Raw genomic sequence first — 27,628 nt, forward strand, 5'->3', positions numbered from 1 at the left:
CCCGTTTTTCAAGGAAATCGACTGGGCCCTTCTGGAGCAAAGGAAAATCAAACCACCCTTCAAACCTCGGATTGTGAGTAGTGTCTTAATAATACTCCCCCGTACGTGTGGCACCAAAATGTTTTAAGCAGTAATTTCTTGCCAACATGAAGACGGTAATAAAATAGTGTGAGTACAGCACCGTTCGGTAAAGCATGCAAGCACATTTCTGGTTTCTGTTAGAGACTGTAGAGCTCTGTCACAGCCCAGGGCTATGATGCATGGGCGAGCCGGGCCCATGCCTCCTGTAATCCAGCTTACAACCACTCTTTTCCCTCAGGCTAACTTTACCTCACTTGTATTTCTTTTGTTAGAAAGAGAATTTTTTTTTTCACCTTCATTTCTAATTAGGGGGGGCCTGTTTACTAAGCCACAGTGAATTATCAGGTTCTCGTGCTATTTTACCACAAGTTAGCTCCCGTGGGATTCACCAAACTGTAGTACCTGAGCACCATGGTTTGCTAAATCGCATGGGAACTTAATAAATAGTAGTAAACTAGCGTGAGCTCATGATATGTTACCATGGCTTCGTAAATAGCTCCCAACATAGTAATGAAGCCCCTCCCATCTCTGGGTTACCCTGTTAAAGGGACTACGAGCCCCTATAGGAAGACCCCCCCCCCCCACTCACTTCGAGAAAAATCCCTAGTGTCCACGGGGATAGTGTGAAGTCCTGGGTGTCCCCTCCTGTCCACCTGGTATAAGAATAAACATGGATGAGGGCTGCAATTAAGCCACATCCCATGAGAGTATCCCTGCCCCAGTATCCAAACCCCACCTCCACTCCACTGTCTAACCCCAGGCTCTCTTTTGTTCTGCACATGATCAGGGATCTTCCTGTGGGGGTTTGCGGCCCTTTTAACACCTTAGCCTGGCGATACTCCTCGTGGAAAGTTAGCTATGCTTCATGAGGTGTAGCTAACTTTCCAGGGTGGCAGTGGCATACAAACTTTTTTTCTTGAGCTGTGCTGTTCATTAGCTTGGCAGTGATGAGCTGCTTTGCCTGCATTTGCATGTGACCCAGCTCATTACCAGGCCCTTGTTATGCCTGATTTGTATGCAGAGAAAATGATACCAGAAATGTTGCCAAATTTCACACATTATTTCCAAATAACAGATGATAATACGATAACGCATTTTTACCACATTAGCAATACCAAATTCGGCACATAGCACACAGAAACGTGTTACTGCAGCTTCATAAATAGGCCCTTTTGGACAGAGCAGCAGAGGATGAAGGGACGATCCCAAAAAAGCAAAACTTTCTTTTTGTGATTATGTAAAAAAAGAAAAAAAAAAGCAAAAATGCATGACATATGGTGGATTATTCTGATTTCAATGCAGTAACTCTGCTTCTGAGGGTGCATAAACTTATCCAAACATAAAAATGTACACTGACTAAATGAGTTTTAATTTCAAAGATAGTCTTCTTTCCAGTTTTCTCAAGATTAGCTTCACTGTTTGTTTTTTTTAAGCTATCACTAATTATCCCATCAAAGATTTCTGTTTTCCTCTTCTGCTGTACCTAATTAGCCATGTGTTTGCTGCACTCATATCTCTTAAGTGGGGGAAAGTCCTGTTGCCTTTGAGTTGGAACATAAGCCAGAGTTCATTCAGGAGCCCTGGTCCAGAGCAGCGTGAGCCCAGGGGTTCCCAGTCAGCAAGAAACCGAAGTATAGTTCCTCTGGCCAGTAGCACTCAAAGCCCCTCGTCCTACCTGGGGGTATGAATGCTAATCTCTGTTTTCTAGGCCATGGCCAGACTCAGGAGCAGGAGCCTGGTTTGGGATCTGAGTATTTTTTGCTGTTATACATACAGGTTTTAGTAAAAAAAAAAAGAAAAAAAAAGAGGCGTTGAGAAGCTTGCCACCCAATCATGAAACAGAAAATTCTTAGCCCAATTTATCAGCCACGTTTTTAAAGCATCTCCGTACCAATGACTCAGAGGCAAGGAAGTTGGACTAACCAGGTGGTGGATTATAAAAGGAATCAAACTCAGATTGGATCTTGTCTCCGTTAACAGTCTAATTGATTCTACATGTTTTTTCAATATAGCAGTGACGCAGCAGCCCTTAAAGATGGTAGGTATTAAATGTAATACCTGGATGGGACGGATACCTTAAGATGCACCTGGGGGCACACAGAAAGAGAGATGGACCCTTACTGCTCACAGCTCTCTCTCAGCTTCTGCACAGATAGCATTAACATCTGAGCTCCAATACTCCCTGTGGGAGGAGGCCTAACCGCAACACCCTTTTGCATTCAACACAGCACCAGCCCTTTTTCCTTCTCTGTAAACAGCACTGATAATGGTAACAGTCCTTTGCATCCACATTGAAAAGCAATGTGGTTTCCAGTTTCTTTACTGATAGTTGATTAGATAACTGAAGAATATTTACATCACTCAAATCAGTTTTCAAATAAAGTCAATAAATAATAGAACAGGTTAGGGCTGTTCAGCATGGAGAAGAGTCGGCTGAGGGGGAATATGATAGAGGTCTTTAAAATCATGAGAGGTCTTGAACGAGTAGATGTGAATCGGTTATTTACACTTTTGGATAATAGAAGGACTAGGGGGCACTCCATGAAGTTAGCAAGTAGCACATTTAAGACTAATCATATCTCTCTTGCACTTACTTCTTCCTCGTAATTAGTTCATGAGTTATCTGTCCCCCTCTATGCTCTTCCTTCCCAGTTACATACCCCTGTTTTATTGTAACTTTAAACTTCCACTAGTTAATGTTATGTTATTTCTTTGTTCCTTGTAAACTGATATGATATGATATTTTTTCATGAATGTCGGTATATAAAAATGTTAAATAAATAAATAAAATAAATAATCAGAGAAAATTATTTTTCACTCAATGCACAATTAAAGGCTCTGGAATTTGTTGCCAGAGGATGTGGTTAGTGCAGTTACTGTAGCTGTGTTTAAAAAAGGATTTGATAAGTTCTTGGAGGAGAAGTCCATTAACTGCAGTTAATCAAGTTGACTGCTATTACTGGTATCAATAGCATGGGATCTTCTTGGTGTTTGAATACTTGCCAGGTTCTTGTGGCCTGGATTGGCCACTGTTGGAAACAGGATGCTGGGCTTGATGGACCCTTGGTCTGACCCAGTATGGCAATTTCTTATGTTCTTATGTTCTTAACAGCAAAAAGATTAATAAACTTGTCGCCTCACTCTTTTAATAAAGTCTTTAAATTCCTCAGGAAGCTCACTTCTTATCCTTGATCTCTTTCTCTTCTTCCTAGTTTCTAAGGTTACTCAGATTACTCAGATTAAACATAGTTTAATCTTCCTTTTCAGTTCTAATTTTACCTCAGCTTTCTTGCCATTTTGAGAGGGGAAGAAATTAGTCCCAGAACACAAGTCCCAATCCTCATACCTTTCCTGAAGTCTCCTTAAATCTTTTCGAAGTACCAAATGGGCATTCCCCTCTCAAGTACCTGTGTCACAGCAAACCCAGTTCTTGAATACTTCCTCTCCTTTCCTCTAGAAAGGACCCAGATCCTACTTCTTGCATGCAAACCTTCAATCCTCAGGCTCTACCTAGGTAAAAGAAGCCTCTTTCCAATAGAATGGAAGCTGATTCCCTGGTAACAAGGACACTCAGCTCCAGGTGGAAAAAAAAAAAGTCTTTTACAAAACAAACCAGAGAAGGCTCCAAAATATTAGATTAAAAGAGGAAGAGCAATTAGAAGTAGGTCAGGCTGACAAGCTGACCCACAAAAGGGAAAATTAGGCAGTCCTTCTTGAACAATTTAGAAAAAAAATAAATGACAGGAGACAGAGAGCTTCTGCCTTTAGGAAATTCAAATTAAAATCCATGCTCCTAAAATGGTGCTTGGTGGTGATAAACAACTAGAGTACACCATCTGCTGTTCCCACATGGGGGAGCAAAGCCCAAACCCCTCCTTTTTTTTCTGACTATCTCTGAACCTCCCCAGAAAGTTAGTACACTCCTTTTGGTAAGGAAACCAGAGGTTCCTTATGTATATTAAAATCCAATAGCACCCTCTCCCCCACCATTGCCCTCACCCCATACACACACTCTCACATAATGCAAAACACGAGCAAGAAGTCCATTCATTTTTGAAATGTGAGAAAAGAACTTGCACAAATAAATAAGTGGCCTTTTTTTTTTTTAAAGCCAGCAAGCAGCTATCGTTTTGTTAGATCTGTTGATGCATGTGCTGCCAGTGGACTGCCTTATTGCAGCTACTGTAGATTGATGGCATTGCAGTATAGGGTGCAACCTTGTCTGGGCCTGTGCACCATCAGTTTTGGGGTAGAATACAAATGTTCGGTTATAAGACCAACACCTTCGTTCCTGATTTCTTTCTATTCTAAACAAAAGTAAAAGTGATCCAAGTATATAAAAACCAGAAGTCACTACATCAGGAGCACATTAAAAGTGAAAGCCACAACTCAAAACTGTGATTAGAAGCTTCAGAGACGGCATAACTTCCCTTCTCAATCTACATTTTTTTTTTTTTTTTAAATCTGGTTACAAAAATATTTTTCGCAGGTTTGATAGTTAGTGTATTTCTATGATTTGTCTTCTTTAAAAGGGCGTTTGAAGTAGAAAACACTGTTTCAGAACAGATGTATAGCACTCACAGTCTCTGTTGGCAGCAGAAGCATAATGTAATACTGTTGGGGGTTGTTTGAGCAGCCTCTTTCGTTTTCTTGCCTAAAGCAAACGTCTTTGACTTGACTGTAATAAAACAGAGTTAATGAATTAATCTTATTGTGGTGATTTATTGTGAGCATCCAGTTTCTCATAGAATAGTGCTTGCATTGTTTTCGTGTTCCACACCTTGACAGGGTGAGAGGGTGGGAGTTTGTACATAATAACTTTTTACAGAATGAGGCTTTCCAATTAGATTTCCCCTGGTGCATCAGTGGGAAAAGCTGTGCACCGTAGCCTGATTGTGTTCTTCTCCACCCCTCCGGCACACAACTCTTGCAACAGACCAGCCAGCTCAACCCTAGTAGGGATAAGATTCACCTGAAAAACAAGAGAGCTAAAATGCTTCCTGTCATGGTTTATTGCTCAACACAGGAAAACCAACATAAAGGTTTAGGGGACTCCTGTCCTTTAAATGAATTGCTGTCCCTCTTAACAGACAATAACACTCTTGGGTTTTTCTCCTTTCTTTCAGGGAGTTTCTCAAAGTTCAAAGTAGACCAAAGTATTCATTCTCCTTTATAGCAGGGATAAGGTCTTAAAAGACCTGTCTGTATTCTTGTTAAACTCTAGCTTCTTCACAAAATAAAATGGCTATATATGTTATATTTTTGAATCACCTGGTTATAAATATCAAAAACTATTTATACACAATAAAAATACAACAGTAGCAACACATAATTATATAGAAACATCCTAAAACATACACAATAAAATTATGTACCACATCAATACACCTAGCAATACATCAATACAAATACATAGCACCATAATAGGATAAAGCCAGCTCTGGGTCTAAAAACTTTCCTACTAATGCAATGCCAAATCTCCCAGGCCCCATTCCTATCTATAATACATTCACCTCCACATATAAAAACAGGCAGAAATGAATATGTTTATCAGTGTTTTATCCCAATAAGCATTGTATTGATCCCTAGTGATGGTGATAAGGATGTGCAAGCAGTAGTGAATGGAGATTTTCTCTGGATATTTTTCTAGCACACTCCATTTCTCTATTTGTCAGGGAGAATGGCATAGTTGGCGTAGTAGAGTCAGGTGAAGTGCATATCTTGTGTCTTCATCTTAACAGATTTGATAGTATCAGAGAGCCTGATATTAAATCATCATTTTGTTGAGATTGAAGTAGAAGCTGAAGTTGTGTACTGCAGAAATGGGAAACAATTCTCTTTCTTAGGGCAGTTTCTGTGTGGCAGTTAGCATTTTTATTTTTTTAGGTTTATAGTGCTGTCCAAAAATGTGGTCTTGGTGGAAGAATTTTCTGTTTTATGGAGATGTAAAAATTGTTCAAGTTCTCATGAAACTGTTTTAAGTGAGGAATTGCTTTCACTACATTAAAGAATTGTGATGTTGACATTCAAAGGGTTTGTCCGGGTAACTTTCAAAGTTGCCCAGACGAATTACAAGTTTTAAATTTCCTATCCCATCAAGCAGACAAATTTTAGCCATATAAGTCATGACCCAGCTCAAACGTACCCCGCTAAGAAGAGGCAGGATGGCGGCATGGCTAAAGTGCAACCGGCTAGCACCAATATTTGGCACTAGCCAGATAAACTTAGCTGCTTGGAGGAAAAGCTTCCCTGAAGTTTCCTGAGTCAGTTTACCTGGTTAATTGTAGCTGAATATGTTCACCAGAATGCTTCCCTAGGTATGTTACGCTGAATATCCAGGGAAAGGGACCAGGATAACTTGCCCATTCCCTGGCTTACTTCGTGAGGTTTTTGCTAGCTGCAAGTATGTTGAAGTACCTTTCCTCACGCATAGTCTTTAAGAATACATCTTTATCTAACAGGTGACCATTATGTTTTCTCTACATAGAAAGAGAGAAAGGAAAAAAATGTGTTTGACTAAAAATCACCTTTAAAGTTCTTTTTGGTAAACTGACATAATGTATTTTTGAAAGCTGTCTGAATTGATTTTAGAAAAACTGGACATATTCAACAGTGAATTCATGCTATAGTAGCAGCATGTTTAAATTGATCATTATGCAAAATATACTGTACCATATTCTATTACATTTTCTGTTAAAATTACATGAACTTGAAAGTCACTTCTGCTCAGATTAAATCATGTTATATTGCTGTAACTCTGTAATGATATATAACAAGGTTGCCTTTAATACGTGTCACTATGCATAAACAGACCTGGTGAACACAGCCTAGCAACTTGCTCCAAGAATCAATCCTAGGCTATGTATTATACTGCATTGCAGTTGCCATATAGGAAATGGAAAAATAAATCCTTATAGGTAGGTCATGGTTGATTTTTTTTTTTTATTTGTATTTTTTGCTTTCTTTGGGTTTGGATAACTGATCCAAGACCCATCAATTAAAGTAAGGCATAGAAGAATCAAACTTATATAATTTTGTGGAACTGACTGGTTCCCACTTAATTATTCTCACAAGCCACATTGAACTCATGTATTCATCAGTATTGTCACAGTAACCTGCTTCTGCTCCATTGACCACAGTAGAGTCAACAATGAGATGGCATGCTATGCCCCAGAAAATCTGCAGGATGTAACCAATTACAAAAAGTCCTACTACTGCTCCAAATTGTTAGACTCTGCCATCTCTCCTTGGAAGCTCAAAGCATCTGAACCTCTACTTTATGCAAATTGACTTTGCCGTCTCCTATTTTTGGCACATTACCACTTCTGGTAGATAACCATGTAAGTTTCTCTATCTAAATCAGGGCTTCCTATCCTGGGGACTCCCCACACCCAGTCGGATTATCAGGATATCCACCGTGAATATGCATGAGATAAATTTGCATACGCTGAGTCTCCATGGTATGAAAATTTATCTCATGCATATTCACGGTGGATAATCTAAAAACCAAACTGGTTGTGGGGTATCCAGAAAACAGCACGGGAGAACGTATATCAAAGCCAGGAAGCAGATGAAACAAAACGTAGACCAAACAACTTAGTTGCGGGAATGCCTTTATTTATTTCAACGCTGTATGATTTGGCTTGCGATACTGTATGCTGATATGCACAAAATTAACAAACACATCATTCTGGGGTGCCGTCTATTTTTTCATGCACCAGATGCTGCTGTTCATTTGTGGTATGAAATGGACTAAGCTCTGACTCCCTATGCGAATGCCACTATTTTGGTGATGAAGACGCTGTATAAATTTATCCATTGCAATTCCTTTAGGCCCCTGATGCAGCCCTCTTACTTGGGCAAAACTCGACCTGAGTCAGGCACGTATTGTGTTATGGAATCAGTGGAATCATACAGCGTTGAAATAAATAAAGGCATATCCGCAACTAAGGTGGTTGGTCTACATTCTGTGGGGTACCCAGGACTGATTTAGGAAACTCTGATCTAAACCAACACCAAGGCTTCCTATTTTCTTTTACCCTCTCTCCCTCATCCCTGCTCTTATCTGCACCTTCTAGATCCATCCCAAGCATGTTTAAATTATGTTAGCTGTAACTCCTGTGATCGCTGAACCTGGATAACAGCTCCAGAGGCCATATCTCACATTTCTATTATTTATTTATTGAATTTATTTTTAATTTTTTTAGGCGTTTTATATACCATCGTTCCAAAAATAGATTACAACAATTTACAAGATCCACATACATATTCATGGTTAACACAACACATTATTCATTATTTATTGCTCATTCTATTAACCTCAATTTACATCACATCATTCATTGCTTATTGTTCGCACCATTAACATTATCTCTGGTTCTGATGTAGTTGTTAACAGATTATTGGTCTTTTACATTATATCATATGCTTTTTCTGAAAAGCCATGTTTTCAGTTCATGCTTGGTGGGCGGGAAACACTGTTATTATAATACAAGATATATATATCCAAGGTTTCTTGTGCAGGGGAAAGTTCCTTTCAATGCCCTCACATTGCTTTTAGATTTCCCGCTTTTAAGTCCTTTGCACACAGCACTAATAATCACTGCACAGAATACTATACTCACTACTCAGTAAAACAAAAGGAACATTGTTTAGTGGTTTCCAACATTTCTCTTTTCCTGATAAGATGCAAATGAAGGTTTAAAGTCTTTACAGCTGTGTACTTCTGTTGTGTTTGTGGCATTGTGGACCCTTGGTCGCAATGGAGATGACTCTGCCCACGGGGAGGGGCCCCGTGGGGAACCACTGCGATAGGCTGACACAGATAGCAGACACAGTATGGATAGAGTCTTTATTGTACTGCTGTAGGTAGATGGTGAGAGCAAGAAGGTAAGGCACTGATCCACGAAGTGCCAGTACGTTCAACAGGCTCACAAGTATAGTCTCACCCAGATGGTCACATTAGGTGGGAGACCGCTGTGTGGGTAACGCCGTGGCTGGTGGGTGGAGTTGGAGCGCTGGATCGTAGAGGTACTTCCAGAATGAAGGCGTCTTCCTGGTGGTAGAATGGTGGGACCGAAGGTCCGTGGTGCAGGATATAAGGGATAGATAGGCTTTCGAGGAGCGAGTACCCAATGGTCCAATATCCTGAAAGTAGAATAGAGAGAAAGACTCCCGAGGAGAGGTTGTCTTAGTTAGTGAAGAACCCCGAAGGGAAGTTGGAAGTGAGAGACCCCCTAGGACCGGGTGTCTAGAGCTTCTTACTGGAGTGAGGCCCTTAGCGTGAAAGCGGTGTCTAAGTATGCAGCTTAGAGCAGTCAGAGTAGCGAAGCAAAGTCTTTGCTAGCTCAAAGTGGTAGTGGAGGCGGAGGCTAGGTATACCCGGAGGTACTGACGTCATACGGTGGGGCTGCCCTTGAGGTTCCCGCCATGACGTAGATTGAGCATAGAAGATGTGCGCGCTCACACCCTTGGAGGCCACGGGAGTGAGCATGGTGGATGGGGATGCCCATGCTGGTTTGGAAATGCCGAGGCCCTCGGCACTCAGCACCAGAGGCAGCCATCTTGCCTAAAGAGAGTGAAAGGGGAGAAAAAGAGGTAAGGCAGAGCGTCCGTCGGTCACAGTTGTCTGTGACCGACAGACGCAACAACTTCATTTTCAAGATGGTATAGATGCTTTTAGTAAATGTGTCACTTCTTACAGTCTTTCTTAAATTCAGATGCTCCTTCCATTGATGTAATTCTTTTAATTACTAGATCACATCCCTCCCATTGAGATCTGGATAAAGCTTTGATGCTTCCCTCCCATGGTAGTTTGAAGTATCAAAGATGTACTTTACATTATTTAGTTTATTATCTCCTTCCTCCTCTTGTAGTATCAAGGGTGATACTTTTTGTCCTCATCTCCCAATCTTCCGCAGATATTCAGGGGCTATTAATGTGGTCCAGCTCCTCTCCTTCTCTCCCACTTCTCCTTCTTCCTCTCACAGGATGGATAGAAGTCATCCTCCTCTTGGATCTTGGTGATCTCAGATCCCTCTTGCAGGAAGGGAACCTCTTTCATTAGACAGAAGAGTACTTTTTTTTTTTTAATATTCTTTATTTATAAAGTTTTCAACATTACAACCCAATTTCGTGAACAAGACAAACATGTGGGAACTGGAACATGGTTTCCCCTCCCTCACCTGATCCCTCCCACCATCCCTCCACTACCCCCCCCCCCCTTGTTCCCGCTATGCACTTGTTGAAAAGTGTTTAAACCATATGTAAATCCACAGTCAACGAGGTAGTCCATGCAGTGTGATGACGACGAGAGTGCCACAGGGGGCTGTCTCAGTACAAACCGAAGATGAAAGCACCAAAGACGTCAGGTAGTAAAATCCAGGATTTTACTCCTAGCCCGTTGGTTAAGGGTCATTAGGTATGGGTTCCAGACTTCGAGAAACTGGTCCTGCTTCCGAGGTGAGGATGCTGCCTTCGCCGTTAGCTGTTCATAGACGACCATCTGATGCAGTTTCAGGCGCCATTGAGTAAGTGTCGGCGGGTCTTTATTCATCCATTGAGTCAAGATTGTCTGTTTAGCTAAGAGAAGACCCTTGCATAACAGACGGCAAGGTGCTTGAGGACTCGCCTCCACATCTCCGTTTCCTACCAGATGCAGGAGGCACAGTTGCGGAACCTGTGGTATGGTACTGTCCAGAAGGCGGCTCAGATATCCTAAGACTTTGGCCCAAAACTGCTGAACATGAACACAGTCCCAGAAATTATGTCGGAGTGTCGCATCTGCTGCCCCACACTTGAGACAGGATGAGGATGTGGACATCTTCCATTGAAAGGTCTGCAGGGGAGCAATATACCCCGCCCTCTGGAACTCCCTACCCGTCCACTTGCGCCTTGAACCCTGCGCCATCAAACTCAAAAAGAAACTAAAAACATTCCTGTTCAACCAAGCCTACACAGAATAGACCCTCCCTTCCCTCTATTGCTCATACCCCCTAGGTGACCGCCCTTTTCCTTATATTAAGGATTCTAATCACAATGTACATTGTTGTCTTCTTGTTATGACCTCTTGTTGATTTCTTGTTGTTTAATCTATTTTCCCTACTGCTCTAGGTTAACCCCCTGCCCAGTTCGCCTCCCCTGTTGAAATGTACTTCTAAATCTTTTGTTAATATGTGAACCGGTATGATGTCCCCACTAATACCGGTATATAAAAGTTTCTAAATAAATAAATAAATAAATAAATAAATAAATATTCTGTGTAATGTCTTAAATTGAACTTCCCGTAATTGTACATTATCCGTATGGTGGGCTATCGCCTTGAAACAGCTTGCCATTTGCCGCGGAGAAATCTGACAGTGCAGGTCTCTATTCCATATGGCCGTCAGGTGGGTAATCCGGTCCGCAGGTTCTAATAGTAATAGCCTCTTTAGCATTAATGAGCAGGTCGCCCGCTGTGAAGAAGAGGGGAAGAACGCTGCCAATCTGTCCAAAGATTCCCCTACCTCAATTGTCCCCTCCCAAAAGAGTAAATTTAAATAAGGTTTATTGCATCCAAAAGGATTTGGCACTTCAAACTCAAATAAATGGAATGAGAGAGAGGAAAGAAACTCTCATCCAAAACAAAGAACTCCATGGAGGTTTAAGTTAGGTTAGAGCTCAGCACCAGACATGCTGTCTCTTCCAAAGCAAAAGAGATCCAAGAGGGTAAAATGGTGATTTTTCAGTATAAACAACAGGACAGCTCCATTGCAGCATTCCACATGGGGGAGCTGTAAACTCTTTATCCTTAAACTGTCTCTCCCTACTCTAAATGGTAAAGTCCTAACCAACTCTAGAAGGGGACTAACAGAATCCCTACATATAGTTTTGGTTACTGCCACCTCTGCTGGTGAGCTATCCCAAGATTCTCATAGTAAAGAATTATTTCCTCATAGTTCCTCGGAACCTTATTTTCTAGTCTGCTAATTATTGAATGTTTTTATCAGACACCCCATCCCTTCTTTCCTCCATGCTAAATTCTGAGTTCCTTAAGTCTCTCTTTGTAGAGTCTATATTGCTGGTCCTGTACCATTTTATCAGAAATGCTTCCTCTTCCTTTCAACATCTTTACAAAGGTACAGCATCCAGAACAGAACACAGTATTCAAGCTGGGATCTCACTGGTAACCTATATTCTTGCTAAGAATACGTCCACTTCTGCATCCAAGCTTATTGTTAGTATTCCTTGCTTCTTTATTACACTGACTGGCAACCTTCAAGCTATCCACGATGGTTACTGAATCTCACTCCTTAGTCTTCCATATACCCTTTATTTTATCTTTCTTATTCTCTTCTCTAAGAACGCCTAAGGCAGCAATTTTTAGCTTTGTTGTACTATAGCATCGTACAATATCAAATGAACTAAAACTATTTCCTGCCAGTATGGGTTTCTATGTTGATTTTTATGACACAATTCAACAAAGTTCAATAATATTTACCGTATTTCCTTGGAGTGCAAATTCAGATTTCCTCTAAAATTGCATATCGAGCCCAATGAAAAATTTTGGATATCTCGCATTTTAGATAACATAAGAATATAAGAAAATGCCATACTGGGTCAGACCAAGGGTCCATCAAGCCCAGCATCCTGTTTCCAACAGTGGCCAATCCAGGCCATAAGAACCTGGCAAGTACAGGTCTTCAAAGTTCCTTAAGGTACTAGCTGTTTAGATGCGTTAATATCTGCCACTGGGATGCAGTGAACGTATCACTTCAATTCCTGTTGATCTGCACAGCAGCTTATGAAATAAGTATGGGAGAAGTAATATTAATTCTGTTGTTCCTTTACTGTTGGACAGAGTCACAGGAAGGAAAATTAGCCAGCCTAATATCACATGCTGGCAAAAAGCCAGTATTAGAGAGCAGGAGGCTGGCTTTTCATTTTTAACCACCAGATCAGTTGTCTTCTGCATTATGACTGGTTTATCATCTGTAGTGGATCCTTTTTCTGCAGTATAATTCTGACACGGGGACAGTAACTTTCAAACCGGCGCGTGCCCATTTCATAACATATGTGCACATATGCACACGTTTCTAAAATTGCCTGGCCCCATGCAAATGCGTGCCAAATTTTAAGGGGGTGCGCGCAAGTGCAAATCCCGCTTCAGCCATGTAAATCGGGGGATTTTAAAAGGGGCATGCGCTGATGCTATTCCCAGTTTTACCAGTTCATCTCCAGGTTGCCCTGTTAAGAGAGAGGTCCTGCAAACCCCCCTAGTTTAATAGACTTCAGTTCCCCTACTTAACCCCGACCCTTAAAACCCTGCTTAGTTTTCTTAATGTTTTACTCACATGTCATCCATAGCAGTAGTAAATTGACGTGGAAGAGGACCTCAGTGAGCCCGGGTCACGTCAGTATTTACACGCACATCTCTGGTTCCCACCCCAAAATGCCCATGCCCTCTCCCCAGACCATGCTGACACCCCTCCCCTTATAGAAAACGTTCGAGATGTGCACACAGAAGATATGCACATATCTCGGCGACTTTTTTAAAAATTGTATTTATTGAATCTATTATATTCAAAGCAATAATACTGCATACAGAAAAGAACAGATTATTATTTATTATAAAAATAAGGAAACATTTTACAGAAAGCAAATTATAAATATAATCCTCAACTCTGAAAACGAAAATAATTGAAAGAAGCAGGCAGCAAAAACTAGGAGTATTAAGGAGAAAAAAAAACCAAAGTGAAGAAAACTAGATTGACGTGAATAAGCAGCACGACCTATAAATGGATCAATACATTAATCCTGCTGAGAACCAGAGGAAGATGTTGGAGCACTTCCTGAATCTAAAAAGGATTTAAGTTGTTCAGGCAGAAAGAAAACATAACAATTATTATGATATCTAATGATGCACTTGCAAGGATATCTGAGCACAAAGGAGCAACTCATAGAAATAGCTATAGATCTTAAAGCAATAACATTTTTTCTCCTATCTTGCGTATTTCAAGCAAAATCAGGAAAAATGTGAATAGTTTGTCCTAAAAATAGTGAAGAAATATTCCTAAAATATCTCCTCATTACATCCTGCTCAGAAATAAAGGAGACCAGCAAGGTAGATCACTCATTTATCTCAACTCCTGAATTTTCTACGAAATCAGACAAATTATCAGCAATATTGAAAGAAACTGGCTGAGATTGCTAAGCACTGAGTCCATGATTTTCAGGAAGAAAATAGACTTTATTAATTGAGGGAATCTTGTCAAAATCAAGCTGAAAATCTTCCAAAAAAATGTTTTAAGAGTAGTAAATCGCATCTCTCCCATCACTTTAGGAAAATTCAGAAATCTAAGATTTAGATGACAAACATGATTTTCTAAGATCTCCACTCGTCAAGACAAGATGTTAGAATCTTTACTGACAGCCAGATTCCATATTAGATTTCTTTGCTTGTATATCAGTAATTTGGGAGTCACAGTTTGTCTTCATGAATTCAGATTTGTTAGAAAGGAGGTCAATTTTCTTATTGCAATCTTTCAGTAAGCTACCAAAGCCCACTAGTAAATCCCAAATGCATTCCAGCGTCACAACTGCAGCTTAATAGCTGGAAAAGGGAACTCTCTGGGGGAGTCTCGATGGACCAGTCTCACATCATCCATCAGTACTGACCCTGTCGGTGGAACCAACTCTCCCTGGTCAACTACCGGTGAAGAGGACAAGCAGGCAGCAAAACTTGTTCCCCCAGATCCCTCGAAGTGCAATACTGGCAAAGGCTGCTTGAACGCCAAACTCCCGTAGACCCAAGAGGACCAACACTTACACGCATAAGTTGCTCTTTTAAGAGACACGTGTGTACATTTGCCAACTTACTCGTGTATTTTTACACCTGCTAATTCTCTGGGATAAGTGATATTATACATGTTTATTGTGTAGTACTGACTGGATGGGAAATCTGGGTAAACTGATGGGGTTCAGGCTGAAGAACCAGGAAGGTCTCGATGACCTGGAGAGGTATTGGTTAATCGGTTAATTTCATTTACATGTGCATGTTTTAAAATTGTCTGGCTTACACATATAAATCTGGACTTACGTGAGTAAATCTTACTTTACTTTCGCACATTAAATATGCTCATGTATTTTTTTTAAAATAGGTAGGAAAAGTGTGTACATTCGATGCATTGATAAACGTGATTTCAATGCATTGCATGTATTTGCGCATAAGCCTGTGCACGTGCATATGTTGCAGGGTAGAGAGATACATATTTTATAACACGTGCATTTATAAAATGCTTGCGTATTTCTGCTCATGGCCATATATGCGCACTTGTTTGAAAGTTATCCTCTTACTTTTGAATTTATAAACTGAGGTCCATATCGAAAAGGGTTTGTCTGGCTAAGCAGGGTTTTTCTGGCTCTGGTTAGCCAGCTAACTACTTAACTGAATATTTGGTGCATTCTGGGGCAGATAAAGTTATCCGGCTAACTTTCCAGTAGCTGGGTATATTAAGTGATGCCTCTGTACTGCTGACCCTCTGGTATAAAATAGCTGGATAAGTTTATCTGGCTAACCTGGCCAGACACCCCGCCACTGAATAGTACTCCCTACTGCATAAATTAACCCTACAGGTTAGTTTGTGTGCTTTCTTAGGGATAATTTTCAATGTGAACTTGTATGTATGTTTGCTTTGATAACTGGTGTAACTTAAGGCTTGGACAATGATAAAAGATTTTTGCTAGTGACGCTAGGTATTTCCACTGTATTCAACACCCTGAATCACTACATCCTCCTAATTAGAGAAATACAGGATCTCAGGTTTCATCATAGGCTGGGACAGGGCCTACCTTGCTGACCATTTTCATCAGGAAAGGATGGTGAATGAACAGTCATACTGGCGATCTGTACCCACCGAAGTCCCTTAAGGTTCAGCCTTGTTGGCTTACCTTGTTTACTATTTACTTGGCACCAGTGTGCAAATTGTTAGCGGGACTCTGTATGGGTTACAGAATTTATGCAGATGACACCCAATTTTTCATGGAGATTCGAACCTTATGGTCAGACACTGCTAAGTTAATGGCGCTATGTTTGTCATCTATTAAATATGGCTTCATCACAGAAAACTTGCTCTTAATGTTATACAATCAGAGTTTATTGTAATCTAGCTAATACCATCATCTGTTGATAATGAGAATACAACCATTCCAATTTCTTCTTGTGTAAGAAGCCTTTGGGTTTGGTTAGACTCAAATCCAATTTTCCAACAACATATTAAAAGAGTTGTGAGAGCCAGGATTTTCAAGTTGGATTAAAAGCACATCTTCAGCATAGTGATTTCTGATCTGTAATACAGGCACTAATCTTGGCATTAATTGATTACTGCAATGCCATTTACATTGACCTTCCTACCTCTTCCCTAAGCAATACAGAGGCATTATGACATTTTCCGTTTTATTCACCATTCCCTTTCTAATAATTCCCAACATTCTGTTTGCTTTTTTGACTGCCGCAGCACACTGAACCGATGATTTCAATGTGTTATCCACTATGACCCCTAGATTTCTTTCTTGGGTGGTAGCTCCTAATATGGAACCTAACATTTTGTAACTATAGCATGGGTTATTTTTCCCTATATGCATTACCTTGCACTTATCCACATTAAATTTCATCTGCCATTTGGATGCCCAATTTTCCAGTCTCAGAAGGTCTTTCTGCAATTTATCACAATCTGCTTGTGATTTAACTACTCTGAACAATTTTGTATCATCTGCAAATTTGATTACCTCACTTGTCGTATTTCTTTCCAGATCATTTATAAATATATTGAAAAGTACGGGTCCCAATACAGATCCCTGAGGCACTCCACTGCCCACTCCCTTCCACTGAGAAAATTGTCCATTTAATCCTACTCTCTGTTTCCTGACTTTTAGCCAGTTTGTAATCCACAAAAGGATATCGCCACCTATCCCATGACTTTTTACTTTTCCTAGAAGCCTCTCATGAGGAACTTTGTCTAACGCCTTCTGAAAATCCAAGTATACTATATCTACCGGTTCACCTTTATCTACATGTTTATTAACTCCTTCAAAAAAGTGAGCAGATTTGTGAGGCAATACTTGCCTTGGGTAAAGCCATGCTGACTTTGTTCCATTAAACCATGTCTTTCTATATGTTCTGTGATTTTGATATTTAGAACACTTTCCACTATTTTTCCCGGCACTGAAGTCAGGCTCACTGGTCTATAGTTACTTGGATCGCCCCTGGAGCCCTTTTTAAATATTGGGGTTACATTAGCCACCCTCCAGTCTTCAGGTACAAAGGATGATTTTAATGATAGGTTACAAATTTTTACTAATAGGTCTGAAATTTCATTTTTTAGTTCCTTCAGAACCCTGGGGTGTATACATGCATGTCTTGTAGAGACAGGCAAATGATCCTTCTCAGTTGCTGCTCCAGAGCTCTGGACTACCTTTCCTGAAGTCATACAGCTGATGGAGTACTCTAAAACATTCAAAACTACATTAACAACTTTTCTCTTTGGACAGGAATTTGAATGATTATTGAAGTTTCTAGCAGGTTCTTTACTAGTTTAGGTGCATGGATGTCTTAAAGTCTATGACAAATAATTTCAGAAGTGTACAAATTTTGCAGAACACTAGCAAAAATTATTCATAAAATTACAATGTCAACTTTTCGCACATCCTTACTGATGCACACTAACATTCACCAGCTTCTTGTGCCGTAGATAGAAAAGCGCTGCTAAAGGAATAAACGTCACATAAATCTAAATATATTCCAGAACAAGTAACTTGCATTACCTATCTTTAAGAAAAATCCTGTTAGCCAGAAAGTAAACAGCCCAACGATGAGCAAGATTTGGGCGTGCATGCAAGATTTGAAACTTTAGTCATTAGCTATCAGATCTGCATACCTGCCAGTTATTGAAAATGACTTCCAGCATGCCTATCTGTTTTGGCACATGAGGCATTCTGTTGGAATTTGCAGCGAGCCTCAGCACGCAACTGACTGTTATATAGACAAATAATTATCAGAAAGGTTGTCTGAAAATGTGTTTTTCACTTCACTTTATTCTCTGCAGGTATAGCATGCATACTGTTAGAAGTGGTGCATATCCCCATCGTGTAATTGCTTTGATATAGATGAGGAGCCCCTCAGTGGGAGATGTGCTGGCTCTGGAGGCATGTGCAACTCTCAGCTGATGCTCTCATCTCCTCTCATCTCGAGAGACAGAGTTACTGTGAATCCCCAATGAGTTCTTGCCACCAGGAGTAATAAATGCTTACAAAACTGGAGGAGTCGGAGGATTTATGGAGGGGAATATGGTACAAAGGCCCCATTAACCACTTTAATTCAAAATTGCCATTTCAGACTGTCCATTGATGCTGACAATATCCAAATTACAGCTTTTTTTGAACACTATAAATTGTCCATTTCTGGTTTGGACTTGACTGTCTGGACTGGGTAGCCTATTGGCTATCCATGCACAAGTTCAGAGTTAATCCTACCAAATCAGAAGCTCTTTGGATTATCTCAAAGCAACTGTTCAATCTGTTTCACCTATGATATTTGGTACCCCTGGTTCTCTTAAGGGTTTAACCACTAATAAATTCCAAACTTTCTATGGTCTGGTCCACCATATCTCAAATGTAGTTCAGAAATCATTTTTCATCCTCAGATACATTCATTATTTACTCCCCTTTCTGTTATCTTCATGATTTAAAACGCTTAGGGGGTAATTTTCATAAGGATTTACATGTGTAAATGTAACTGCTATTGTAGCAATTTTCAAAAACCCACTTACACGAGTAAAGTGCATTTACTCGAGTAAAATCCAGTTTTAAGTGAGTAAATGCTTTCTAAAATCAGGCCCTTTATGCATTATCTAATTAACTCTAGTAATAATTACTTAATTATCTTTTTCTTGGACTACCCATCTCTCAGATTTAGTGATTGCAGCTATTTCAAAACACGGCAGCCAAAGTGATTTATGGTTTGCGTAATTGTGATCACGTTTCTTCTCTTCTACCGATAATCTATCGTATCAGATTTAAGATTCTGTGTTTGATGTTTCGTGCCCACCACCCAGGGCTCCCATTATAGCTCTCTAAATTGTTGATTCCTTACTCTTCTGTATGCCCATTACATTTTTCTCAAAAAGGCCTTCTCCAGCTTCCTTCCCCTACAGCAATTAAACTAGAGATCAGTCAGAACTCCTCTTTTAGGTACCAGGCAATGGGCCTTTGGACCACACTCCCCATTGACATACATGCTGAATCACACTTTCTGAAATTTAGAAAGGTTGTAAAATCTTGGCTTTTCTCTCAGGCTTTTAACAACTAATTGCATGAATGATGTATTGTTTAGCCAAATTTTTCCGTCTACTTTTAGTCTGACATGTAAACTTTATTATTTGACAGGAAAATTATGCGCGCAAGACCTGTACAATATCTGGGAAAAGTTACGTACCTAACTTTGGGCTGGATTCACTATTCTCACAGAAAATAGTGAATCGCGCGGTACCAGGGGGCGGGGGGGCGAAGCGGGGAGGCGGGCCTGCAAAAGCCGGTAGCCATCGTACCACTGCGGTGCGCTGGCTGCCGGCTTTCACACCAAATAACTACAACATTAAAGGTGTAGTTATTCGGTGCGAAACTGGTGATAAGGGTCCTTACCTTTTGCCGCCAGTGATGTCTCCACAGCTTTGGTCCCGGTGCCGCCACAACTCCTCCTCTTCCGGGGCCGACTCCGCCCTGATCACCCTATCGCATGCGAAAAGTCCCTTTTCGCGTGCGAAAGCTATTGAAAATGACCCCCTTTGTGTGGATAAATTTGCAACCCAATGGCTTACTGAAGCTTAACCTCATATAGTTTTACTTCATGCATTTATTCTTCCAAGCTAGTACTGGAATGGACTCCATCTGTAAAGATGGCTCTGGATATTTTCTTTTCTCTTAGGACAAGCAGGAAGGTAGTCCTCACACATGGGTGACATCATCTGATGGAGCCCGGCATGGAAAACTACTGAGCATTCCCAGCAAGCCACCATCCTCGTGTCCACACAGGGTCCCTCTTCAGTCTCTTCTTTTCCGTGGAGCTGTCGTTTCGCAGTTGTTGAGCTCTTGCTCCATTTTTTTGGAAAATATTTCTTTTCCTGTGCCAGATCCCTCTCCATTCCCCCAGCTTTAGTTAGAAGGGTGACGTGGTAAGTTTTTCCCTTCTGTGTGGTCGATTCCAGGTAAGGTGTCCTTCAGGATCCGCCTGTCATCGACTACTCGCCAACCATTTTTTTTCATGACATCATCGGGTTTCTGCCAGTGCCCCCAGTGCCCTCAGACGACGTCCCTCATGGATCTGCTCAAGTTGTGTATCCTTTGTCTCGGGGCATTGCACGACATCCAGGGGTGTCATTTGTATGACCAGATGACCCCCCAAGGGCCGGCGCACATGCCTGGATAAGATGGAGAAGCTGCTTTGGTCCAAGAAGTTCGAACCATCAAAGCTGGTGTCAGGAGCATTGACACCAAGGTGTCGGAGGGGAGCTGATGGACACCGATCCCTCGGTATCCTCCCCTCCACCAGGGCTTCCAGTGGAGAGGGGGGCCGGGGATCGGTTGGCATTGGTCTTCTCTCACTCGAAGATGTTGAGATCATCTCCTTCTTTCTCGGCACCGAGGAAAGTCCAGGCCGAGCACCTGGGAAATCCCGGAAGCATCGCCATCGGTCTCCGTCTTCACACAGTACCTAGATCGGGTTGGCACCGGCTCCTCCTGTGATGCCCCCAAAGAGACCCCGCGACGAGGAGGCATCACCCTCTATCAATGTCAGGGGTCCAAGGCATTCCCCACTGATTACAATGCCGGGCACTGATCTCCTTCGGGGCTCTGTGGGAGGTCCGCTAATGCGTCCTCCTCCTCAGTCTGCCCTGTCGTTGGTGGCCTTCAAGGAGGAACTGGTGCACAGTGTGCAATTGACGGTTGTTCAGGCCCTGCAGGGCACCGAGCCACCAGCCCTGCCAATTGCACCAGCGCTGGAGCCTGCACCTTCGATGTTGGCACCACTGCTGGTACGCCTCGATGTTCTTCTAGGTCTCCTCCCCACACAGCCAATAACTGTGGTCCGGATGCCATCAATGCCTCACCATCTACCATTGCCACCTCCTTCCAGTGCGATCCTCATTGTGGGCTCCGAGGAGGAGGAAGGTCCTTCAATGTGAAGGCACTGTTGAGGCCCCCCTGTTCCACTGCCAGCGTTGCTTGGACCACTCCTGGGGCTTCCAGGGCTTTTGGGGCTCTCAATGCACTCGGTGCCCTCGGTGCCCAAGCTGTTGGGCTGGGGAAAGCCTCCACCTTGGATGCTTGTGGGTGATCTTAGTGATGACGGTGCACCTTACAACCCATGGGGGGGATGATTCCTCCAAGTCTTCCTCCGATGACTCCGGGGACCTCCCCTCAGACCCATTTCCTCTGAAGGAGCGACGTCAGGTCCCGCCTGAGGACTTAAAGTTTGCTGGGTTTGTACGGTCCATGGCAGAAACCATTCCGTTCTAGCTTCTGATGGAAAAGGATGCCAAGTATAAGATTCTGGAGGTTCTCCAGTTTGTAGGTGCCCCGAAAGTGGTGGTGGCGGTTAACATCCATGAGAACTTCAAAGACCTGCTCCTTAGGATCTCGGAACACTCCATCTCTATGCTTCCGGTGAATAGGAAGGCTGATGCTGTTTATCTGGTACAGCATGCCTTGGGGTTTAAGAAGCGTCAACTCCCACAACAGTAGGTTGTGGTGAAGTCTGCCCTAAAGAAGGCCAAGTGTTCCTGCACCCATGCTTCCAACCCCACCAGGTCGAGAGCACAGGGCGCTGGATGTACTGTGTAGGAAGGTGATTTAGAGCATCAGGAACTGTCCGAGCATCTGCCCCAACAGCAGCAGGATGCCATTTTGTTGGTTTTCCAGCAAGGACTTGAATGTGGCAAACATGAGGTGCGCTCCACTTACGATGTTTTTGAAATGGCAGCTAGGGTAGCGGAGGCGGGAGCAGGTGCCCACAGGATGGCCTGGCTCTGAGCCTCTGATCTCCGGTCGGAGGTAAAGGAGAAGCTTGCAGACCTCCCATGTACTCTCGAGAACCTATTTGGTGATACGATGAGAGATGCTATGGCTCAGTTGAAGGATCACCATGAAACCCTCCAGCATCTCTCTGCCAGTGCGTCAGATCCACCATCCTTGGCCAGGAAGTCCTCGCGTCAAGGCCAAAGGAGACCCTTCTGTCGACAGAATAAATACTACCTCTCGCTTCTCATGGCATTCCCAGAGGGTGAGCTCTAGGGTCCAACCCAGACAGCCGCGGGTCCCCAGGCCTCTGCTGGCACCCCAGTCAAGCCCCGCTAGGGAGTTTTGACTGGCTGCGAGGGAGCATAAGCCAACCATCTGTACCTTCAACGTGCGGCCCTCTGGTCAAAAGCTGGCTATGGTTCTTCTGGGACTGTTGGCCCAAGGTTACCTCAGATCAGTGGGTTCTGTCCATTGTTAGTCGAGGGTACTGATTGACCTTCCTGGGTGTTCCTCCGGACTCTCCCACTTGCCCCTCTTGGGGTCAGTCCTCACATCAGGAAATACTTCTGGCAAAGCTCGCCACCCTCGTGGCTGCAAGGGCAATCGAGCCTGTTCCGCTGAGAAGCAAGGGCAGGGGTTCTACTCCAAATATTTCCTGATTCCAAAGAGAACACAGGGACTCCATCCTATTCTAGACTTGAGGGCCTTGAACAGGATTCTAAAAAGAGAAAAGTTCAAGATGGTCTCTCTGGGTGCCCTGATTCCCTTCCTTCAGGAGGGAGATTGGCTTTGCTCCCTCGACCTCACCAACGCCTATACCCTCATCACGATCTTCCGCAGTCACAGGAAGTACCTCCGGTTTGTGGTGGGCAAATGACACTTCCAGGGTGTTGCCTATCCTCGGCCCCCCTCGTCTTCACCATGCATATGGCAGAAGTGGGGGTGTACCTCTGCCGGTTGGGCATGCAAGTATTCCCCTATCTGGAGGGAGTGGCACAATCTCTTTTGCTTGACCATTTGGGTGTTAGAGTCCCATCTAAACCCGTCGTGTCAGTTGAGCTTCATTGGCACTATCTTGGACACCGCTCAGGGCCAAGTGTATCTCCCATGCAATCGGGCACTCATGTCGGTATCCATTCCGGGAGTGGTCTGACAGAGCCAGCAGATTTCGGCTCACTGCATGTTGTGCCTCTTGGGACACATGGCTGCGACAGCCATGTTACTCCCTTTGCTCGTTTGCATATGCGCAAGGCTCAGTAGGCCTTGCGGTCCCTGGCGGCAAGCCACCCAGGACCTCCATGACCGCAACTGCGTTACTCCACCTCTCCAGGACTCCCTGTCTTGGTGGGAGACTCTGTCCAATTTGGAGCAGGGGGTACCTTTTCCACTTCCCCATGCCAGGATTGTACTCACCACAGATGCGTCAAACCTGAGGTAGGGTGCCCATGTAGAGGGACTCCACATCTAGGGCATGTGGTCTACTCAGGAAGCACAGTGTCAGATCAACTTCCTTGAGCTTCGCACAATTCGGTAAGTGCTCTGGGTGTTCCGGGATCGCTTGCTCAACAAAACGGTCCTGATCCAGACCATCAACCAGGTGGCAATGTGGTACATCAACAAGCAGTGAGGTACGGGATCATTCCTCCTGTGCCAGGAATCGGTTCATATCTGGGCCTGGGCTCTGTCTCAGGGTATGGTCCTCCAAGCCACGTACCTAGCTGGAATGGAGAATGTTGTGGCAGACAGGCTGAGTTGAGCCTTCCGGTCCCACGAAGGGTCCCTGAAACAGGAGCTGGCAAACTGAATCTTCTGCCTGTGGGGGACCCCGGACATGGATCTGTTCGCCTTCCCCTGCAACAGGAAGGTGGGTCAGTTCTGCTCCCTGTACAGGGGGGGACGACGACGACCAGAAAACCAGCCTCAGGTGCCTTTGCCCATCATTGGGGCAAGGGCCTTCTGTATGTGTATCCTCTGCTTCCTCTGAAGAAGACTCTCCTGAAGCATCAACAGGAAAGGGGAACTTTGTTCCTCATAGCCTCTTATTGGCCGAGGCAGATCTGGTTCCCGCTCCTGCGGGATCTCTCCCTCCAGGACCCAATCAGTCTGGAAACTTTACCAGATCTCATCACGCAGGATTGGGGCAGGCTATGCCATACCAACCTCCGGACCTTGTCCCTGAAGGCCTGGATGTTGAGCAGCTAATTCTGCAGCCCCTCAACCTCTCGGAGGATGTGTCTTCTGTGTGCTTCCAGGAAGCCTTCCACTAGAAAGTCTTATGGTCTGAAGTGGAAGAGGTTTTTCATGTGGTGTGGATGCCATGGCCTAGATCCATTCTCCTGCTCCACACCAAAGCTTCTTGATTATCTCCTGTACCTTTCGGACACTGGCTTAAAGACCAACTCCATTAGGGTACACCTAAGTGTTATCGGTACCTACCACCGTGGTGCGGTTGGGTTGCCCATCTGTCAGCAACCCATAGTGGGATGCTTTATGTGGGGTTGCTTTAGTTGAAGCTTCCCCTGTGGCCTCCTACTGGGTCCTGGGACCTCAATGTGGTTCTCGCTCAGCTCATAAAATCACTTTTTGAGCCATGTGTTTTTGTGACCTCAAGCATCTTATCTGGAAGGTCATATTTTTGGTCGTGGTCACATCAGCGCAGGGTCAGTGAACTTCAGGTCTTAGTGTTATATACATCCTATACAAGGTTCTTTCATGATAGGGTAGTTTGCTTACGCATTCTAAGTTCCTGCCTAAGGTAGTGATGGATTTCCATCTTAATCAGCCCGTTGTCCTGCCTGTCATTTTTCCCGAGCTTCATTTGCACCAGGGTGAGCAGGCTCTGCACAGTCTGGACTGCAAGAGGGCCTTAGCCTTCTACCTGGAGCAAGCAGCAGGCCATAGGCAGTTCATGCAACTCTTCATCTCTTTTCACAAGAATGGATTGGGAATTGTGGTTACTAAGCAGGCTCTGTCCAACTGGCTAGCAGATTGCATCTCCTTCTGCTATGCTCAGGTGGGACTGCAACTTGGGGGCCATGTCAAGGCTCATTCGGTTTGAGCCATGGCAACTTTGGTGACCCACTTGAGGGTGGACCCCATAGAAGAGATCTGCAAGGCTGAGACATGGAGTTCTCTCCACACTTTTGCCGCTCACTACTGTCTGGACAGGGATGGCGGACGTGATAGCAGCTTCGGCTAGTCTCTCCTCCAGAATCTCTTTCAGCTATAGAACCCAACTCTTCCTGCCTAGGGCCCATTGTTCAGGTTCAGGCTATCTCCCTCTGTTACCAACAGAACCAATTTGTTGTGCCTGTTGGTACTTGGTTAGGTGTCTGCTGGTCTTGTCGTTATTTAGGAGTAGCTTGTAGCTAGGGATTCACCCATGTGTGAGGACTACCATCCTGCTTGTTTTAGGAGAAAGCAGATTTGCTTACCTGTAACAGGTGTTCTCCTAGGATAGCAGGATGTTAGTCCTCACGAAACCCGCCCGCCACCCTGTGGATTTGGGTTGCTCCTACATTTATTTTATTTTTTCTTAATTCTGTGTCACGAGACTGAAGAGGGAACCCGTGTGGACACATGGATGGTCGCATGCCTGGCAAGTTTTCCATGCTGGCTTTCATCAGATGATATATCACAGAAGGTATATCTTGTTTCCTAATACAATTGAATCACAAACACATAAGGAAACACCCTTTACTGCATTACAAATAATCTGTTTATTAATACAACATTCTCTTTATAAACAGCATATTCATTTAAAATATTCCCACATACCACTTATATAATAACAAACCACACATCCATACCATTCACACTATACACATAATCCAAAAAAGTCCAACAAAACAGGATCCTATTTGTTTCACCTATATAAGGCTTCCTCAAGGAATGCATCACAGAACATTTACATATTCATCCCACACCCAATTCTTCTCATGTTGATATCCTCTTCAATCTTGATGTCAGTATCCATTAAATACTCTTCATACGCTTATTCACTTTGATCCCTTGGTTCTCTATCTTTCTCCAATCCCTCATTTCAATTATCACCGTGATGAATCTGCTATTCTCTCCAATTTTCCTCTTTAAACTGACTTCTGTCAGTACTCAATGTTTCACATGTTGGATTTCTCTCAAACACCCAGTCCCGTTTCAACAACCGGATACTGCACCACCATTACTTCTTCCAGTCCCCTGGACAATATACCCAGCACATTCTTCAATCTTTACTACGATCCACTTCTCTTCCCCACTCTTCTAAAAATACGACTGCGCCTAAACCTCTTCCCGGGTCATTCTCTACTTCCCACTGCATAGCCTTCAACACTGCTACTCTCACAAAACGCTGCAGGCACCGCGTTTTTGTAAGAATGACCCGGGAAGAGGTTTAGGCGCAGTCGTATTTTTAAAAGAGTGGGGAAGAAAAGTGAATCGTAGTAAAGATTGAAGAATGTGTTAGGTATATTGTCCAGGGGACCGGAAGAAGTCATGATAATGGTAGTGCAGTATCCGGTTGTTGAAACGGGACTGAGTGTTTGAGAGAAATCCAACATGTGAAACATTGAGTATTGACAGAGGTCATTTTAAAGAGGAAAATTGGAGAGAATAACAGATTCATTGCGGTGATAATTGAAACGAGGAATTGGAGAAAGAAAGAGAACCAAGGGATCAAAGTGAATAAGCGTATGAAGAGTATTTAATGGATATTGACAACAAGATTGCAGAGGATATCAACATGAGAAGAATTGGGTGTGGGATGGATATGTAAATGTTCTGTGATACATTCCCTGAGGAAGCCTTATATAGGCGAAACAAATAGGATCCTGTTTTGTTGGATTATTTAGGATTATGTGTATGGTGTGAATGGTATGGATGGTATGGATGTGTGTGTTTGATATTATATAGGTGGTATATGGGGATATTTTAAATGAATATGCTGTTTATAAAAAGAATGTTGTATTAATAAACGGATTATTAGTAATGCAGTAAGTAGTGTTACATCGGATGATGTCACTAATGTGTGAGAACTAACATGCTGCTGTCCTAGGAGAATACCTGTTACAGGTAAGCAATTCTGCTTTCCCTTTTGATGTCCCCAGGAAGGGTAGTTTTAATTTATAAACACGCACACACCTTTTCTCTCAGCTTAAAATATCTGTACTTTTTCAATGAGTGAGTTAAATATTCATATTATAATCTTTAAATGAGTAAAATGGGGAAATACCAGACAAAGAAATGAGTTGCTTTTCTGGGGCATTCTGCTGGAAATGCTAACTTGTGAGTTTCTGAAAGGAGATAAATTGGTGAGAATTTCATGCTGAGGAGTGAGCTGCTTTCTTGAGAGGAACAGTGAATGAGAGGGCAATGCTGTGCGGTGTAGCCACACTGCCATGTGATTATTGCAGCCCTCATTCAAGAAGTGAAATGTTTGTAGCTGTCGCTGCTTTTGCCTGTTATCTTCATCTTCTAAAAATAATGTTTGCTAGTCAAAAGA

The 27,628-nt window shown here is 42.9% G+C and overlaps 1 protein-coding gene across 1 annotated transcript in view; it reads left to right on the forward strand.

The window, feature by feature from the left end:
- Positions 1–27,628, forward strand: part of PRKCE (protein kinase C epsilon) — a 1,012,677-nt gene that overhangs the window by 960,715 nt on the left and 24,334 nt on the right. The window contains 1 exon segment of the mRNA XM_029593349.1: positions 2–73. Coding sequence (XP_029449209.1) covers positions 2–73 — 72 coding nt within the window.

This window comes from Rhinatrema bivittatum, chromosome 3 (assembly GCF_901001135.1).
Source record: "Rhinatrema bivittatum chromosome 3, aRhiBiv1.1, whole genome shotgun sequence".
Classification (NCBI taxonomy): Eukaryota; Metazoa; Chordata; class Amphibia; order Gymnophiona; family Rhinatrematidae; genus Rhinatrema; species Rhinatrema bivittatum.